A 20,447-nucleotide genomic window follows, 5' to 3' on the forward strand; every position below is an offset into this window, starting at 1 on the left:
TTCCTCCATTTCCCATCTTGAAGAACAAAACCATGCTAACATTGTCATTTTCCTTAAAATTTCTTCAAACCATTTAAACTTCGAAATGGCCACAAAAATCTCGAATGCTGCTATGTTTGGCCTTAGCCCTGAAAACATGTCCTCTCATGAACATTTACCTTTGGAATTAGATTCTTTCATTCCTTAATACTAGCACCGTAATAGCACTTTGTGTCTTCTTTGCTCTCCTTTGTGCTTGTATCATTATTGGTCACCTTCTTGAAGAGAACCGCTGGGCTAATGAGTCCATCACTGCACTTCTTCTGGTATCTCAATTTGATTCTTGATTGTTTCTTGGTTGAAAAATAATGGGGTTTTCTCCCTTTTGTGTTCTTGATTGATTGTGTAACATGGGGTAGATTGTTTTTGCAGGGGTTGTGTGCTGGTGGTGTGGTTTTGTTGGTTAGGAAAGGGGAGAGTTCGCATTTATTGAAGTTTAGCGAGGATTTGTTCTTCCTTTATTTGCTTCCTCCAATCATTTTCAATGCAGGGTATGACTTCTTTCTCTGCCCTGATGTGAATTCTGGATGGTTTATCGAAATTGGTTTGATGTTGCGAGGAAGGATTTGGTTTGTGTTTGATATATTGTCTCTGAGAAAATCCTAAGTCACATGTTTCTTTCTTCTCTCCTTCTAGTTATTGTTTATTAAAATTTGAGTATCTGTTCCAGATTCCAGGTTAAGAAAAAGCGGTTTTTCAAGAATTTTTCAACAATCTTGTTGTTTGGAATATTTGGCACAGTAATTTCATTCTGCATCATATCACTAGGTAAGATCCATTTCAAACATCTGTAATTTTGCATGTCTGATAATTGATGTTGTCGATTTATATATTGATAAAAAGAAGCAACAGCACAATCAAGTTTTTATCTTATATCCTGTCAAAACAGAAAGATGCCAACTTATTTTGTTTGTATGATTCTTGTAGGTGTTTTTTGGATTTTTAGGAAAATTGGTGTGAAATCCCTGAGTCTCAAAGATCACCTAGGTGATTTATAGCAACTGTTTAATTTAAGTTAATTCACTAATCATAGCTGATACTAGCGAATCTTAATTACCGCTTCGTGCATCTGCAGCTATCGGTGCCATAATGTCAGCAACTGACTCAGTTTGCACATTGCAGGTACACTAAATAAAGTTAAACGTTGGGATGGAAACAAGGTTGTTCTTGATAATTCCCTTATGTTGTTAATGCCTTTTCTTTTCTTGCAAGGTTCTCAGTCAAGATGAGACACCCTTTCTTTACAGTATAGTGTTTGGGGAGGGTGTAGTGAATGATGCTACCTCTATTGTGCTTTTCAATTCAGTTCAAACGCTGGATTTCCACAACATTGATGGCTTAACAGTCTTAAAATTGATAGGGACCTTCCTTTACCTCCTCTTCACAAGTACTGCTCTTGGTATAGCAGTAAGTCTAACTATCATAGTCTTTTCACTGCCAAATTTTGATTGCGCCTAGCGGTAGCACCTTCTTGGCTCTTGCTTATTTTTTGCTTGATAAATTGAGGGGTGGTGTTTGTGGATTCGGACCTAAATGGAAATAATGCAATTTTTCAGGTGGGTCTTTTAAGTGCTTTTATCATAAAAACACTTTACTTTGGAAGGTGAGAAATGTCTTTCAGTTCTCTGTTTCATCTAATATTGCAATGGCCTTTTTGATGTCTATATTTCTGTTCTCCAAAGCCTTCATCATATCTAAGTTTCTATGCACAGCATGTGGTCATGTTTTAAGTCAAGAAGTTTAGGTAAATCAAAACTGTTAACTTCTTAGGGAAAATGATGGTTTCCAATATTAGATAAAAAAGTAAAGGTTTGTCTAAAATCAATGGAGGGAAATGGCTTAGTCCAGTCTTCTAGTTTCATACGTGCTCACAATTTTGGAGAGGCCATTAAGCTGACTTTCATTCATGTTATTCCAACCTGACTTGATTGTTGTCTCATCAACAGGCATTCTACTGATCGTGAATTTGCACTTATGATTCTTATGGCTTATTTGTCATACCTTCTAGCTGAGGTACTCACTATAATCTTCAAATGTTTCCTGGTAAAAGAAAGAGGTGTGAAGTCAGTGAGGGAAAAATGTTTTATGCCCTATACATCTGAATGATAGCCATGCTCCCTCTCTTCCTATTCATCACTCATAATCTAGTAGATTAATACATGCCACTAAATTTTCATTTTCATTCCTCTCACCTGAGTAGCCTTACCACTCGTCTGCTATTACTTAGATTGAGTTTGGATTGAGTTTATATCTTCTAATTGGATGGGCTAGGGTTGTCATATTCTTGTCGAACCATCCTAAAATACCATTCACCTCAAAAATTCGAAAATTTCATCTTTTATAGGACTGTGATGAGCTAATTTCTTCAAGATGTAAACTGCAGAGAAAAAACAGAAAAGAACAAAGAGCTTGTACCACTTGGATAAGTTGATTCCCCACTGGAATGGGATCATTGGTTGAATGTCAATTTATTTTTCTTCTTGCAGCTTCTAAATCTGAGTGGGATTCTGACAGTTTTCTTCTGTGGCATTGTAATGTCGCACTACACATGGCACAATGTTACAGAAAGCTCACGGATAACAACCAAGTAAGAGTAGACACCTTTTTTATTTCCTCTTAAATTTGCCGAAACTTTGGTTCGTTTAACAGTTGTATCATGAGTTTCAGTGGAAAAAGTTATAATCTTCACGGTGGCTGATAAATTTCAGGCATGCATTTGCAACAATGTCATTCATTGCAGAAACTTTCATATTTCTATATGTGGGTATGGATGCCTTAGACATTGACAAATGGAGAGAAAGCAAGGCAAGGTAAATCCTACCCATGATCTTTACAGTTTAGGCCTGAGAGTCTATGGAAATTTAGCACTTGCACAACTTGGTTGATTAGCCTAGAAAAAGGACACAGTAGTTAACTTAAGCTTGTGGATGCGTGTTGGAATATATGTGCTCCAGCATCTAGCTTGTTACTCTTAAATTATTCATTATGGCTGGAGGGTTTCATTCGAACAGTACCATTTGTCACTTCTAACCTGTTTCACATCAATGATTCAGTGCAGGAACTTCAGCTGCCGTCAGCTCAACATTGTTTGCATTAGTGTTAGTTGGAAGGGCAGCATTTGTTTTTCCTATAGCAAATATCTTAAATTGTGTTCAGAAAAGAGAGAGCTCAAAAATTCATTTCAAACAACAGGTGATTATTGCATGCATGATCTAGCCAATTGCTATTATCGTGACTCCAAACTGTGCTAACTGTTTGAAATCTCAGTTTATTATGTGGTGGGCAGGGTTAATGAGAGGTGCAGTTACAATTGCTTTATCTTATAACCAAGTACGTTCGTAACATGTTACTTAAATTATGATGTTTGGTTTCTGGATTTCTCACTTGTGCACTCTGCAATGACAGTTTGCAAGTTATATGAGGAGGTCCCCAGAATCTGCACTGATGATTACCAGTACCATAATCGTTGTTCTTTTCAGCACAATTGTAAGTTCTTTGTTTTACTGATATAACAGGAAAACATTATTTGCTCTTATTTCTTGAGTTCCATTGCATGTTAAGAATTGCAAGATTATATTTGCTGAACTTGTTATAGTCTTAACACAGAAGTACAACGTTTCTGTTTTCTAAACAGGTCTGCGGTTCGGTAACGAAACCTCTAATTGAAGCAGTGCTGTTAAGACATAGAAAACCAATGGTTTCAGATTTCACTGATAACGTAAGCCTGGAAGATTTCAGTGTACTGTTACTTGAAAGTGCTGATCCAAATAACAGCAACAACAATCAACCAGCTGGAAGGGCAAGTAGCTTCAGGTTGCTAATAAGTCACCCCACTACAACTGTTCACTACTTTTGGAGAAAGTTTGATGACAGATTCATGAGACCAATGTTTGGCGGGCGGGGATTGGTTCCATTTGTACCTAGTACACCCACAGGCGCAGCTGATGAGAGTTCTTCTGCGTGAAGGTTTAGCACACAATTTTTCATCTTTTTATTATTCTGTCATATATTGAAGTGATAGAAAGCAGCAGCAAATTTCATTTTCCTTCTTTCTTAGAGTTAGGCTGTGTAATTATTCAAATGATCAAACAAGCTTGTATTCCTTATGTTGTCTGTTACAAAAAATTTAGAAGAAAATGCTCTTCCCTTGAGTAATGTAGCATCAAATTCGAAAATACGGAAAGGTTTCCTGATGATTCCATGACAAAAATGCTGAAAAAACATGCTTAAAATAGTCTCTCTGTTGATTTGTGCCCATATATATTTGATGAACATTGAAGAACTAAATCGCTATTAACGAACATCGATTAACACAATGGCTAATCTATGGCCTATGGGTTTAGCCCAACAATAGATAAAAGCATCGTTATAGAAAATGCTAGCTCTCTCTCTCTCTGGTTGACTACTTGCCATTGCCAAATTGGCTTAGGTACATGTAGTGGATAAATAAGGGAGTCTCTTTATGCAAAAAAAAAAAGAGAGCAAGCAAACCTTTGTTAATCTGAAAACAGAGCTGAAACTGAAATCTCTCAAAAATGGATTTCTTTTCTTCTGTTTTTCTTGTGCGTTATGCTGCATTTGAGTGCTATCGCTCTTGGTGTGACAAACTTGACAATACTGGATTTCATGATGATATTTGTGGTTTTTTTTTTTAAATGATAACTGTGGGTGTTCGGACTAGTTTAAATGTACATCGACTAGTTCCTCGAGGTCTTGAAGTTAACGACCAGGTAAATCTCTAGTAGTCTTGAGATTTGTAGTATTTGAACTAGTAATCTCTAAAAAACAAACTCAGAACATGATTAATTGAGTTTGATAATTATAATTTTGATTGACAAAGCCGTCTAGACTGCTTTAGTCATGGATGTGGTAAAGTAACAAAAGGTGATTTGAAATGTAAAATAATTAAAAAAAATTTAAGTACCATTTAAAAAAGATGAGCTGAAAATTAAAAAAAATATATAGAAAGAGAGGGTATTCATTTAACTTTCAATAAAAAAAAACACAATATATTGAACTTTCAATAAAAAAAAACATTAATGTGAATTGAAAAAAAAAACACATAAAAGGAGGGTTTATTTAATATGTTGTTATCAAGACCAAGTAGCTTAGTTAATAGCAATCAAGTTCTTGTAAAACCAAATCTCCATCATATCTAAAGGCATAACATTAACTGAGTGATTCTCTCCCAAGAAAATTTGTTTTAATCACTGTAGTAACTATGAACCAGCATGAAAACTTTTTACCTTTGCTGGGAAATCTAAAATGAGCTACCTTTGTCATCATTTTTGTCAGAGCACCACCAGGAATGTTACACGATCAGAGAGTGAGGGAGCAATTTCTTCCAAAATTTATGTAGCGGATAGCATAAATCTTCCAGGCTTGAATATCAGCTGCATCCTACAGCATTTTTCAAAAGAGAGAACAACATTTTAACATGAAACATCTATGGTATCTATCTCGTTAAACTATTTGTGTGTGTGTATAATATATATATATATATATATATATATATATATATAGTTATTAAATCTAACTTGATATATTAATTTGAAAAACTTGTGACTTGAAGGTTGATTTAGATCAATTTCTAGTTGAATTGAAGATGACATCAACCTAGCTAACTTAATTGATTTAGGAGGTGTCTAAAAGTATGATAATAATTGTTTTTCAAAGTGTATTTTTTTAGAAATGCATCAAAATAATTTTTTTTATTTTTTAAAAATTATTTTTAATATTAACATATAAAAATGATTTGAAAACACTATAAAAATATTAATTTGAAATAAAAAAAAATTAATTTTTTTTAAAATAATTTTAAAATAAAAAAATAAACAAATTCTTAACAGAATTTATAAATATTCTATTGATCAAACTCGGCTTAAATCTAAGGCTCCGTTTGTTTGCAGGAAAGTGAATTCTTTTTGGAAAATGAATTCCGGGAAAAGTGAATTCCGGGAAAGTATTTTCTGATGTTTGGTAGTGTTATGGAAAACACTTTCCAGTGTTTGGTTGTATTATGAAAAATAAACTGGAAAATAATTTATTAATAATTTTTTTAAAATTTATCTAATATATATAAAATATTTAATCACTTACAATAAAAAAATGAAATCTAAAATGTATAATGATGATTTTTTTTTTATTATATCCTATATTCATACATAGTTTATTTTATAAAATATAACTATATATATCATATCATATTGTAGAGAAATAAGCTTGTGAAATATTTTTTACTATTCCATGAAACCATTTATAATTCCATTACATACGAAATACATCCGACAAAAACTATAGTTTCAATAATATTTTTAGCATGTAATAAAATTGGATAAAATATTAAGGTATAAAATTCACTCTAAACTATTTTTTTTTAATGTTAAAAAAATAGCAAAAAAAAAAAAAAAAAAAAAAAAGAGTTCTGCAGGCAAGTGAACAGTGCAAGAGACTGCACTGTTCACTATTTTTTTAGTGAACAGTGTACGCAATACACTGTTCATGTTAATTGCACTGTTCATTGAACAGTGCAATTAACATGAACAGTTAAGAAAGCACGAGAACGCCGGCTCAGGAAAGTGTTTTCCAAGAATAAAAAGCGGAAACACTTTCCTGAGATTAACGTTAACATTTCCTTTGACCAGAATTCACTTTCCTTTAACTCACTTTCCATGTATTTGCCAAACATGAGAAAGTGAGGAAAATAGTTTCCAGGAAAGTGAATTCCTGGAAACAAACATGGCCTAAGTTAATATCTTTTAAAAAGAACTTGTTGAACTAAAATTAACCTAATGACTAACAACCAAATCTTTTTTAGCCCAAATCATGAAATTTATCGAAAGCACAGCACATTGCTTAACCTAGTGACCAGCCCAATAAACAAGGTCAAGCCCATAAATATAAGGCACGCAGACTTTCAGTAGCATATATTTTTCATCCTTAAACCCTTCAGCTGCAGGAACAAAAACCTCTCTAATAAGATCAGTGCATTTTTGAAGAGGCTACACATGATCAGTAAAGATGGCCCTATTTAGAAGATTACAAGCAATTCGTGCACTTAATCAAACCATTGGGATTCGAGAATCTTCTTCTTATCTGTGAGTACTATTCTTCATTTCTTATTGCTCCTTTTGGTTTCGTAGAAAATGCAAGAAAAAGAAAATGAAAAGGTAAGTTTGGGTTTTGAGTGGAAATTTTTCATCTTTTTGACTTGGAAAGAAAACCCATATGGATATATGTCTTGTAAGGGTATGTGAGAGGTTTTTGGTCGAGGCTATGTTTGGTTGCTGAGAAAATGCAGGAAAAGGAAAAGTTTTAATTTTGAATGCAAAGGTTCCATTTTTTACAATATACAGAGCTATAGCTGTTTGGCTGTAGTTCATGAGGATAGATTTCTTGTTTTATACTCGGTTTAATTGGTTTAAGAGACAGACTGGGAATTGCAAAGAAAATGTTGAATCTGGACATGGTGTTATGTTGTACAAGTATAACAAAAGTAAAAAAAAAAAAAAAGGCTTTGTTGGGTTTTTTCTTTCTTTTTTATATTATTTGCAGAAGAATTTGATAAGTTAATCACGTTTTCAGTTATTTCCATTGCATTACTTGCATCGTCTAGAACAAAACGATCTTTTCTTCTTATAATTTCATGGGAATTGGAGTTAAATTGTGTTTGAAGGTAGTTTTATGAAAAATGTTGCTTTTTTTCTACTCAGACTTGGGAGCTCAAGAAGCTACTCCAGTAGCTCCACTGATATTTCAAATGGTAAATTGCTTTTTTTTGGCATTCATTATTAATAGTTTAATTTATCTTAAATTTAATGAAGAATTTCATTGATTACATGTTGTTTTGCGCTAGGTATTAAACTTAATTCCCCAAGATTTTCTTCTTGCTTATATAATGGCCGCAATGCTCTTCCTTGGACTCATAGAAGTACAATGACTCTTCGTTCTACAATGGTAAATTTATGGAACATAAAATCTAGGTGAAAACAGGTGTAATTTTTTATTTATGATTGGAGTTTTTGCTGTATCAATGCTTCAAATGCCTAATTTTTTAAGAGAGGATACTGTTCTTATTAATTTGATGTGTTCTATTTCTTTCAGGCCATGGAGTTACCAATCTTCTTAAATGACAAGAGGTCGGCAACAACAAAAGTGAATGCCCCCCCACAGGCACGACAGATGGTGTGCCATATTTACCATTTAAACTGTCATTTATTGCTCTTCCTTTCAATTTGATTTCGGAAGTGGTTTCAATGTTCATGATGTAGAACTTTTATAAGCAATCAAGTCAAACAAAAAGAAAAAGTAAAGAGTGAAATAGTTCAGGGAGAAGATCCCTGCATTATGCAAGGATTTGAGTACAATAAATAGTATTTAGTAGACTAGTCATCAGCTTCAGAGCAGAGATATGTGTATCTCCTTTGGCTTTCTTATACTTAAGTCTTGATGATTACTTAAATAAAAGTCTCATTCTGAGCTCAGTTAATTGTTCAAAAGGCTTACTTGTCTAGCTGTAAACTTGTATCAATAAACTTATTAGATTTAAATAAGGTACTTTAGTTGTGAAACTGCATTTCATTGTTCAACTTACTTGTACCATATCTCGTCCATATTCTCTATATAATCTGTTTGCAGCAGAAAAATTTAGAACCAGAAATGATGCTTCAGTGTGCCAGATCAACAAAATCTTACAGTTTTGTGAGCATTTAGATAATGTAAAACCATAAAACAAGCATAGATTTGTGTTCCCTGATGGAGGTAGAACATGCATCGTAGTTCGGAAGTTTAGTTTGGGTGACGTATGTCCCATCTTCTCCATTGAACTTATGCATGTCCAGGACTGTAATTTGGTCCATTCAGTGCTTTTTCTGGCTAATCACTTTAACAGATTAGAAATTTTGCATCAATATTTTATTCTTATATAAGAACTTGTGTCTGAACTTGCTCCTGTTACAACTTTCTTGGATGTCCTATTATGGAGTAAGACAATAACTTGATGACTTGCTTAATAATATATGCAGGGAGCTCTTAAAGTGTCCATTTCAAGTCCTGGATTCATATATGAACCGTATGCTCCTCGTGATACAATCTCATTCTGGCGGAGGTTAGTTGGATGTTAGAATGAAACTCCTCTCTAGATGTGGCTGAAGAATGGTTTAGTAGGCAGCCATGCCCTCTGTTCCAAAATGTCAAACTATTGAAAATTTCTTCCATGTCGAACTAATTATTGTTTGAACCAGATTAAACTTGGTAAATGACTTGGTGACAATGCTAGATAGTCACATAAAGTCACAGTATAAAATTTTTGTTTTGTGTTGATAAATAATCAATGTATTAGATGCATTTGAGGATTTGACTGTTGAGGCTATGTGGCAGTGTTTGGAAACACGGTTGAAACCGCATTTCTCAAAAATTTGAATTTTTTTCTTTTTTTTTTTTGCTTAAAATTATTTTATATATATATATATATATATATATATATATATCGTTTTATGTGCTGATATCAAAAATAATTTTAAAAAAGTAAAAAAACATTATTTTAATACATTTCTTAACGAAAAGTACTTTGAACCATAACCGTTACCATATTCTCAAACACTTTCATAGAGGATGAGGTGGGGTGCACAAAGATTAGAATTCTCAGCTCATTCAGGCCATATAGGAATTCTTCTAAGAAGTTCTTTACATTTTATTTTGATTGTATGGCAGTCAGCTTTCTTCTTTATGTTGTCTCCTTATACTGGAATGGTATTCGTCTGAAATTAGTTGAAACTTCTGGCTAACTTCACTAGTTGGTGGTTTGCTTTTCTCCCGTACTCTCTTAAGAATGTAATTAGATTTCATAGTTCCTACGTCATCTGTTGAGCAGTTAGCACAAGTTCCCAACCATCAGCACCTTTTTTCTTCTTCTCTTGTATCAGATGGTTCACAAAAAGCGGCTGGAGAAGAACAAAAAACGACATCATTTTAGAGGTGGCTATCTTGTTTGTCATTAAGTTTGTAGCATTTATTTCTCCCACAAATCAACTTACTGATAGGATTTATTCAGACTTATTTTCTCTTCAAGCATTCTAGATTTGGTTTTCATGTAAATCATATTCAAGCATTCTAGATTTGATTTTCATGTAAATCATATCCCGATGTGGGCTTATTGTCACCTGAATTAACTTTTTTTATTCTCATTTGTGCAGCTCAAAAATGCCTATGCTATTGTTAAGTTAAGAAAAACTGGATACTCAAAACATAAGTTCTACGTAGAAGCCATCAAATTATACAAAGAGGTATCCTGATCTTTGTATTTCCAAGTCCGACCTAACCGTTAAAGTCTCTCTCTGGTTACTTTGTTTTGTAACTACACTACTGGATTCAGATCACATGCTTGTTTTCCTTGTGTCTTCTTTTTGTGGGGTTTCCAGATAAACACTCTGCTGGCAAATGGTGACAAAACAGCACTCAGAAAAGCAGTTACAGAGAAAATGTACTCCGTATGCACTGTCCCTTTTCCTTCTGTCACACTCCTGTTTTTTTCAGATTCAACTCTTTATTTTCTGTTCAGCTGCTTTCTGCCTTTGCACTTTAATCAAACTTGGCTTAACATACAGATTGTCTCTTGAGTCATTATTATCAGTTCTGTTACTGACAGGAACTCAAAAATGAAATTAAACAAAGACAGTCTGCATGGAATATGAGCAAGCTTTATTGGGAGATGATTGGACCAGCTGTTCTGATACGAACTTTGCGAGCTCGACTGGCAAGTATAAACTTTTTTTCTTTACAATATTAATCCACATCACACTGGTCTTCAATGAAGACAACAACTACCAAATAGTTTGCAGTTTACTTTAACATAGAAAAAGATGGCACTCTGCATGTATACTTGTCCCTGAGCTGAGGTCATTCAAATTTGGGACTCGTCCTTTTCCTATGTACTGACTACACTTGCCTTTCTTTCCTTCCATATTTACAGATTGGTGTTGATAAGAGCGATCTCAATAAAGTTTTCATACAGCTAACACTTGAGATCAAGACAAAGCAGGTACAATTACTGTACAGGAAGGAATATTTTTTCTGTTATGTTTTGTCATTTTCTACACGTTTGTTTTATTGCCTAAATATGCGCATGACTTGGATGTTAACCAAGGCAAATTCCCCATGGTTCAGCTTCTTCAAATACGCAGCAATATTGATCCTTGTGAGGCTATTTCGTGCAATAGCAGAACCATTGATGATCGGTGACTGTAATTTTAGATCTTTTTGTGACCAACAACATTATAGAAGACAGAAAGTAAATGCAACATAGTTTACTAATTTACATGTTTAGTTGGTTGCTATATGAGTATTGTCATTGTTTCCACGACACCATGATGTATGTTAAAATTAGTTGCAAAATGGAGGATTTTGATGTTACATGGAAATTATGGCCCGATTGTCATGTTTCAAACTACTATCCTCATGCCTGTCTGCCTTTTCTCATTAAACATTTTCCATTGACAATTCGGTAGACTTACATATTGTCTATCCCTTGCAGAAGTTCGAGGCATATGATTCTAAAGGAGCCAGAGTTGCTGGAGATAAAAATAAGGAGGTAGGCTTAATTGCATAATTATCCTTTTGGTTTTGTCCAGCCTATTTTATTAGTTCTATCCTATACTTGGAACTTTTTTTTTCTTCTATGACATTGCAATTAAAACCTGCTTGAAATCTTATTTGAAAAATGTTTATCATTCAATTCTTTGTGTGGAAAAATAGTTTTTCTGCCATTTGATAGAACTCATGTAGGATATGGATTCTACAATTTGGATGGTTGACCAAAGGATGTCAGGCCCCAGTTGAACATCGAAGCTTACCCTAGCTCCATCATTTATTTTGGTAGTAGTTAGCGGGCATCTCATGCTTGCCATGTGACATTTCACTTGAAGAAACACTCATGTTTTGTTTGATTTTTTCAAAACCATAAAATGTTCAAGGAATTGCAAACATAATGTGGTGATGGTTTGAGCACAACATTCTATCAAAATTTTGTGCTTGAGTTTATCATTTAGCATTTTCCCCATCTCCTCCGAATTACGATTGATGTCTAGTATAATTTCCAGATCCTTGTCCGTGAAATCTGGGTATTTGAGAAATCCCTTTTTCACCCTGGAGCTTACTGGCGGCTTTGTGGACGAATTAAAGCTTAAGCTGCCTTTCTGTGATGAGCGAAGCTAGCTTTTTGTGACCAAGTTCTGCCGATGAATAATCTTTCTTCTTCAATTTTGTAAACTGAAGACAACTGTAATAGATTTTGAGTATCATGGCATACATTTTTTTTTTACGAGTTCAATTTGTGTATTGAATTTCTACGAAATAATAAATTGACTAGCAACTTGCCATTTTCCATAACCAACCACCCTCCCCTTCAGAATTCAAAAGCCCTAGGAAGCATTACTGCATCATGGAGATAAGAGACAGGAATTGATAAATGTTGAAGGCTAAAAGACTAGCAAGCAACCTTTATGAGTTGTTGGAGGAATTTATTAACTCTTAGCATAATATTGTATTTTATTTTATTTTATTTTCATGATTAGGAGTATCCTTTGATCAATTTATTTTATGAATTGAGACTAATTTTCTTTATCAAGCAATCTTAGAGGAATGAATTTACCTGGTTAAAATCCTCTGAAATATTGAATTTAATTTAGAGGGTTTAGTGAAATATCATATTTAGAATCACTTTGAGTTTCAAGAATTGAATTTCAAATCAAATTCAGTTTCTAAAAATAATAGAAAAGTAAATAACTAATTTCTTTAAAACACCTGGCCATAAGTTGAATTCTATATTTTCTGTGAATTAAACTTAATTATTGACTCGATGAGTGGATTTATTAGCCTTGTGTGCCACGATCTTATGGCCATGGCCAATGATAATTTTTGCCTAGTCCCAAGAGCATGAGAAATGTATAAAACCATGGAAGAGGGAACGAAGGCTGCACCAGCCATATCAGTACCAAGAAGAAGATTATGCAGAGACCAGCAGGCGGGGGAGAATTCCAGGTAGTATTCAACAGTATCTTCTGCAACTCCAACCTTTGCAAGGTAGAGTCAGCAGAAATTACTCTTGCGGAAGACAAGATTAGAAGAGCATCTCCATGGCCTTCGAAGAAGAAAACAAATATCACCAATCAATGCACAACTAGGATGAGAGTAGGAGTCAGTTTGCCCAGAATAGTTTTAATTTACTAATACTAATAGGAATACAAGTTCAGGCTTAGGAATATTTGAATCCAAGTATGAGGATATGAACTGAGATTACTTGTTTTAAAGTACTCTTAAAAGAAGTGACAATAATTTTCCCATGATTCTTTTAGTTATTTTAGTTTTTATTTTATTTTTTTGAGGGGTTATATATATATATATATATAAACACAAAAACTGAACATGTAAAACATCACCATAATAGATTTCTGAATAATGCAGTGAAAATTCTTCTTGCATGCAAGACATTATAAAATAAATATTCTTTATCGAAATAAATAAAAACAATTGAATGATAAATCTTTGAATACGATTTGAACCATTGAGGATTTAAATATAGATTGATACTCGGAATTCAATCACAATCCGTTTACAACCTATCTGTGAAACACAGCAAAATTTTGCCAACCCTAGTTTCTATTCGTAGCAACAGCTGCAATGAATACTCGACTTGCCTTCTGATATTCTTCCGGCCACCTTTTGCTTTAAGCAGAAGTAAAATTAGCAGACCCCTCCAAGTAATGTCTTCCTGCTTCCTGCTACCCTCTACTTGTAAGAAAAGTACAGCCCCTATCGATCAACGCATCATTCAACAAAATCCCCCTCCTCCTCCATTCCATTCACATCCACCAACTTTGAAATGGATAAAAAAAGAGCACCGATTCCATTCTCTTGATATTTGCAACAGGCTCTACAACTTTGTCGCGAATATTGTCTCAGAACATGCCTTTAAGACTGTGAAATTAGGCCATCCTATGCCTCAAAACTTAGCCAAACCACAGAATTATGGAGCTATGGCTAGAGCTATCCATGAAAGTGGTCAAGGGGTGGCACCAGTTGGTGAAGATGTAAAACAAGCCAATTATAGTTTGAAGAACTCGGACACTTTTGCCTCATGTTGCTACTCTAGCAGTGATGATAATGAGCAGGATGTGAAGGAGCTCCATGCCACAATAAGAGGAAGCACCATTGCCTTATACACTTGTGCCTGGAGCAAAACCAGCCATGATCAAGAAAAATGTTGTGCACAAATGAGAGGGTAGAAGAGATAGACACGAGGAAGAAAATGAAAAGGAGCACATCAACTGAAAAACTGCCTTCAATTGACCCGGAAGAAGATGTTGTTCAACCAGTAAAATCAATATTTCCTCAACATTGCCAGAGTTTGCGGCCAAAACAAACTACAAAGTTAAAATTCAAAAAACACAAAAGAAGGTTGGGTGACCGAAAAAAATACAAACTCACCGTGTAAATTAATTTTTGATATTTGTAAAAAAAAAAAAAAAAAAAAAAACCTGAATATTTTTCTAAACTTTAAATTTGGTTGGAAACTTTAATTTTTTTTAAATCAATAAAATTAAATTTTATTATATTAAATTGAGCATCAGCTGAGTGACGGAATATCCCTGAGTTTTCCATACACAAGTATAAAAACAAGTCATTATAAACAATCCACAAAACTCAATGTTAAAAAAAAAACAAATTAAATAAAAATAATTAGGAAAAAAAACTTTTATAGTGAAAAACCACGATAAGCTTAGCTTTCAGAGGGCACAGTAAAACACCAATACCCTTTAGTTTTTCTTCTTTTTAATTAGATCAATCAACATTTAATCTTGATTTGAAAAGTCTGGCAAAAAAATATCCTAAATATAAAACCGAAGAAAGAAAAACTATAAAAAGAAATGGAGGGGGGCATCAGCGATGATGTTTTTCCTTTGAGGGGGTCCTTAGGGTTGAATCATGAACCAAAACCTTGCCAGATACAACCAATAAGTACATTTCTGGGAATAATATAAAAGTAATATACATAGCATGAACTCTTACAAGTACAACCTTCCAAACCACCATCTAACTAATAAATTATTGTCTTTCTACTCTTGATATGTATTTTTGTATATTTTACGAGTACAACCTTCCAATGCCCTAAATTTGTTGGATTGCCGATGCATGAACCACTTATAGTAGAGGGATCACATTAAGAAAATGTCAAGAGTAGAGGTACGAAATAGGAGACTAATTCCAGGATATAAACATCAAGAATTGATTACTTCCAGGATATAAACATCAAGAATTCATTAAAGTAATCAAAATGCAATAAAACAAGTGTCCTAATCCAAGTCTTCTTTCTCTTTGCCAGAAAAGAAAGCCAACATGGGTATCTCTTATTCATCCCCTCTTTCACCCTCTCTTTCCACCACTACTCTTAACATCACTCATTCCTCTCTTTTCCCCTGCACATCAAAAGCAAACCCAGGAACAATATCAGATTCTACTTTTAGTCACACCAATAATATCAGCTTGAATAATCTCCAAAAACCCACAAAAAAGTTTGGATCTTTTTATTATTGTTCACATAACACCACCTGTTTAGGCTCAAAGATTGTACCTTTGAAGTGTTTTGACAAAGTAAGGGAAATGGAGACTCAAGAGGGAATTGCTCAAAAACCCACGATTGATATTCATGGTATTGATGAAGAGTTGGTTCAAAAGATGGTTGATGATGCTCTTGTTTGGAGTTCTCTTCATGGCCTTGTTGTTGGTGATAGAAGCGTTCAGGTCTGTGGATATTTGTCTTTCTGTCAATGAAATTTAACATAATTCAGAGTCATGATTATGAATGATTGATCTCTTTGGATTATTGTTTTGATTCACCATGAAGTGAGAGTGTCCTAAATATATATTGGTAGCGATTGCTTGATTAGTTGATAATCATTTGGACAATCGTCTGGTATGTTCTCTCCATTAGTGTTCATGATAATAGTGAAAGCCAAAAGTTTACTTTTGGTTCACCCAAGTTTTGTTTAGTGTTGGCATCAAGCTAATAGCATAGTGGCATGTGTAAGGTAAGATAGGAATAATGGGGTTATTGGATTTGTAGAGATCAGGAAAAGTACCTGGAGTGGGCATGGTACATGCGCCATTTTCCCTGTTGCCTGTGACATTCCCAGAAAGTTATTGGAAGCTAGCATGTGAAGTAGCACCTATCTTCAATGAGCTCATTGATCGTGTGAGTTTGGATGGGAAATTTCTACAGGATGCTTTATCCAGGTACTTTGAGTTACGCATACCTAAATAATTCGCTTTCTTTTGTTTCGAAAGCAAGTAGCAATAATTCCACTAGGCTATCATTTCTAAGATCATGGCCTGATACATGTCTCTTCAGTGCGTCAATCAAAATGTCAAATACGGTTATTGGCCCCTTTTGTCAACTTATAGCTGGAACCTTTGGAGTTTTGGTCTGCAACATGTTCGTCTTACCACATTTTGTTTTGCTGAACTTTCCAAATCATTTTCAGAATATTTTGTTACTATTTGTTGTGGTTCCCGTGCATTGCTCAGCTTCATCTCTTTTAATTAAGGGTGCCATTTTTGTCATTGTTTGAAATTTACTCAATATATTGGTAATCCATGTGAACTGATATTTTTTTTTCTGAAACCGCAGAACAAAGAAAGTGGATGCCTTTACATCGAGACTTATAGATATTCATTCCAAGATGCTAGAAATTAACAAGAGTGAAGTAAGTTTATTTCAGTGAGGCATTTATATGTATCATGTTTGTTAGCTTTGGTTTGTTTAAATTGGATTTAGGGAAACAACTGATTTTCATATGGTTAGTAGTTGCTGACTTCTTTTGAACACTTATGCAGGATATACGCTTGGGTTTACATCGATCAGATTATATGCTTGATGAACAAACTAAATTACTCCTCCAAATAGAGCTAAATACAATTTCATCCTCATTTCCTGGCCTCAGTTGTCTTGTCAGTGACCTTCACAGGTTAAGGAACTTATATTATCTCTGATTTTTTGTACTTTATTCTTAGCTATAGTAGCTTTTACTTGAGTTTTGGCTTGGAGTTGAGTTTAAGGACATTATAGATACTTTTTTGTTTTAATTTTTTTTTTCTTATCATAGTGATACTGGATTTAATGTCTAGTTATGAATTTGGTCATGGTTTGGTAGATAACATCTAAAAGTAAGCAGTGAAGTAGATTAGGCTTGTTATGGGCAAATTTCCATGTTTCATTGAGTTTGGCGTTGCAGAGTTTACATAGGAAGCAGCTCGGCAGAGTTTTCAGTTGTGAAATCAAATATAGTTCATGTAAACCAGAGGCAGGGTATAGGGTTTAGAATAGCCTAATAGTCACAGGTTTTGTAGCATCCATTTGACGTAGCTTTGAATTTTGTTCCATATATTTTGCCCGGGACATTTCAGTCAGTTTCCCCACACTGTCAATCCACTCACCTTCATTAAGTGACATTGAACATCATTATTGTTTTCCAGCCTATCACATTTGTATGCTGAAGTCTTCTAACATTAAGGTGTGCTATGACACACAGAACTTTGGATTGCAACCATTCATAAGTTCACAAAAGGCAAGCAACCAAGAAATGTAACCTTTCTGTTTATTATTGCAGGAGCTTGCTTAAGTACTATGGAGAACATATTGGATTAGATTCCAGTAGAATACCTGGAAACACTTCTGTTGATAAGTTTGCAGAGGCGTTGGCTAAAGCTTGGACTGAGTATAATAACCCTAGGTTGGATCTGAATTAGTGGCTCTTTGTTTCTTTCTGCTTCTAGATTGTCATGGTTAGTAATTTGTCAATATGTTGCACAGGGCTTTGGTTCTGGTGGTTGTTCAGCCTGAAGAACACAACATGTATGATCAACATTGGCTTTGTGCAGCATTGAAGGAAAGATATCCTTTTCACTTGCAATATTGTCTCTCATGTGTGGAGTGCCCATATTGTTTCTGAAATATGTTTTCTTATCACAAAGAAAATCGAGATATAGTTATGGATTGAATAAATACAGACAAGTTTTTTTTTAATGATTATCAAAAGTTTGAAAAGTGATGAAATGTTCATCAATTCCAAAATTTATTTATTGGTGAAGCACAACATTTCAGAAATCACTTTCCAGATAATTAAATTTTAGCCGAAAAGCTTTCAATGGAGTTCAAAAGTGATTTGTTCCTTAGCTTTATAACACACATAATGTCAGAACTATTCGGAAAACTTTGGCAGAAATAGACAAGGATGGGGAAATTCTACCAGATGGAACTCTTCTTCTGTATGTAACTTCCTTCATGCCATGGAAATCTAATATCACCTTTCTAGAAGTTTTCTATGTTAGTATTTCTAACTTTAATATGCTAAACATGCATTTGCAGAGGTGGAAAAGAAATTTCAGTTGTTTATTTTAGAGCTGGTTATGCACCTACTGATTATCCTTCAGAAGCTGTAAGAATTTATTCATTTTTTTTTTTTATTCTGCTGCTGCTGCTTGCTATCTTGATTCAAGTATGCTCCAAAAGATACTGATTTTTACCTTTAAATGTTACTTCTATGAATAAAGAATGTTGTTACCTGGAATATGATTGATATTATACGGGTGTTTGATGCTCATTGTTTTCTAGGAATGGAGAGCTAGGGTACTTATGGAGCAGTCATCAGCTGTCAAGTGCCCATCCATATCTTATCATTTAGCTGGAACCAAAAAGATTCAACAAGAACTTGCAAAACCCAATATGCTTGAGAGGTAGTAAATTTTTGCAAGATGAACTCTTCCAACTTTTTCCAAATCATTGTTGGTTTATGTAATTTCTTTTTTGGCAAATGTCCTCTAAGGATGTTTACCAGAGGCTGAAAAAAAGAATTTGTAATTGTCTAACGCATGTTATATGTTATTTGTTAAGTGAAGTTGGAATCTAACCTTATGGCTCATAAGGTGAATGATTTTCTTCTTTTTTGACCACAACAACTGCCAAATCTGTATATATTAGTGGCATATGCCTTTGCTTGGAGGCCTGTTGATCTAGCCATATAGGTTTGCCTCAAGAAACATTATAACACGTTTTCAAGTGCCAATTGGTTAGAATTTGAAAGGTATACTCTACCCTTGCAAATGTTTCTGGGTAGATGGATTCTGGTTGGAGACTATGAGTAGCTCATTGGTGCCTTAAATTTTAGAAGAGAAGCAGCATTCACTGCTCTCAATTGGTGATCCCTTAAACAATTGATTTGTATTTTTGTAGATTTCTAGAGAACAAAGAGGACATTGCCAAATTGCGGAAATGCTTTGCTGGATTATGGAGTCTGGATGATTCAGATATCATCAAAAAAGCCATTGAGAGGCCTGATCTCTTTGTGATGAAGCCCCAAAGAGAAGGCGGAGGTCTCTTATTTCTGAATTCACTTTGATATTCTTCTTGTTGCTGTTGGGTTTGGTGTTTTACAGACAATGAGATCATTTCATTTCAGGAAACAATATCTACGGTGATGATGTGAGGACAAACCTTATAAGATTGCAGAAAGAAGGAAGCGAAGAGGATGCTGCTTACATCCTAATGCAAAGAATTTTTCCTATGGTATCGCCCACATTTTTGGTGCGTGAGGGCATTTGCCACAAAGATCATGCCATATCAGAACTTGGAGTATATGGTGCTTACTTGAGGTATGTAACCCGTGCATCAAAATATGTCACTATATGGTTTTTTTCTATTAAAATACTTGTGTATTTAAAAAAAAAAAAAAAAGGAAGGAAGGAAGGAAGGAAGAGAATTTGAATTGACCAATACACCACCAAACATCATTTCTTTCACATTTATGCTTGAAGTTTTTGGTACGTGCAGGAACAAGGAGAAAGTTATCATAAATGAGCAGTGTGGATACTTGATGCGGACGAAGGTATCTTCATCAAATGAAGGAGGAGTTGCAGCTGGATTCGCAGTCTTGGACAGTATATACTTGAATTAACAGAGTAGCTTAATAATTTCTCCGAGTGGGTTTATGTTCTTAACCCAAAGACTTAATGGTTAACTTCGCATGTGTGCTAACAGCATTCAGCAGCAGATTTGACAATTGTTCAGATAAAAAATGTCCTCAGATTTCAAGTTTTTCTCAGAAAAAAAAATTTGTCCCACCATTTCCATTTTTTTTTCAGAAAGAAACATTGAGAGGCAGGAGTTCCCTTTCTTACCCTGTTCCCACTTTCTGATGGGTGGTTTTCCTTCCCGGCATTTTTGTAACAAATTATTTGTAACTGTATCAGCAAACAAAGCAATTTGGAACTACACACGGCTACTCAAAATTTTATAATACAGCAACTGTGATAAGTAAAATTCAAGTGCGATTTGTAATTTAATACAGCTGGTTGGAGCA

At 34.3% G+C, this 20,447-nt stretch overlaps 2 protein-coding genes and 1 pseudogene across 2 annotated transcripts; all 3 read left to right on the forward strand.

The window, feature by feature from the left end:
* LOC118053252 (sodium/hydrogen exchanger 1-like) lies at nt 1-4,145 on the forward strand (annotated as a pseudogene).
* A 2,816-nt stretch (nt 4,146-6,961) lies between these two features.
* On the forward strand, nt 6,962-12,423 carry LOC118053251 (uncharacterized). The gene is made up of 12 exons (XM_035064452.2): nt 6,962-7,136; nt 7,752-7,801; nt 7,895-7,995; nt 8,143-8,223; nt 9,063-9,145; nt 9,963-10,014; nt 10,233-10,322; nt 10,458-10,526; nt 10,685-10,792; nt 11,009-11,077; nt 11,570-11,626; nt 12,135-12,423. Exons 1-12 carry the CDS (start codon nt 7,060-7,062, stop codon nt 12,219-12,221), a joined length of 924 nt encoding a protein of 307 aa, XP_034920343.1. The 5' UTR covers nt 6,962-7,059; the 3' UTR covers nt 12,222-12,423.
* A 2,933-nt stretch (nt 12,424-15,356) lies between these two features.
* LOC118053248 (glutathione synthetase, chloroplastic) lies at nt 15,357-20,173 on the forward strand. Its single transcript, XM_035064449.2, has 12 exons — nt 15,357-15,834; nt 16,157-16,326; nt 16,721-16,796; nt 16,927-17,057; nt 17,700-17,822; nt 17,903-17,983; nt 18,277-18,357; nt 18,458-18,527; nt 18,704-18,825; nt 19,322-19,461; nt 19,548-19,740; nt 19,919-20,173. The coding sequence occupies exons 1-12, from the start codon at nt 15,430-15,432 to the stop codon at nt 20,040-20,042; spliced, it is 1,716 nt and encodes a 571-aa protein (XP_034920340.1). The 5' UTR covers nt 15,357-15,429; the 3' UTR covers nt 20,043-20,173.
* The last annotated feature ends 274 nt before the right edge of the window (nt 20,174-20,447 follow it).

The sequence above is a fragment of the Populus alba genome, chromosome 13 (assembly GCF_005239225.2).
Source record: "Populus alba chromosome 13, ASM523922v2, whole genome shotgun sequence".
Classification (NCBI taxonomy): domain Eukaryota; kingdom Viridiplantae; phylum Streptophyta; class Magnoliopsida; order Malpighiales; family Salicaceae; genus Populus; species Populus alba.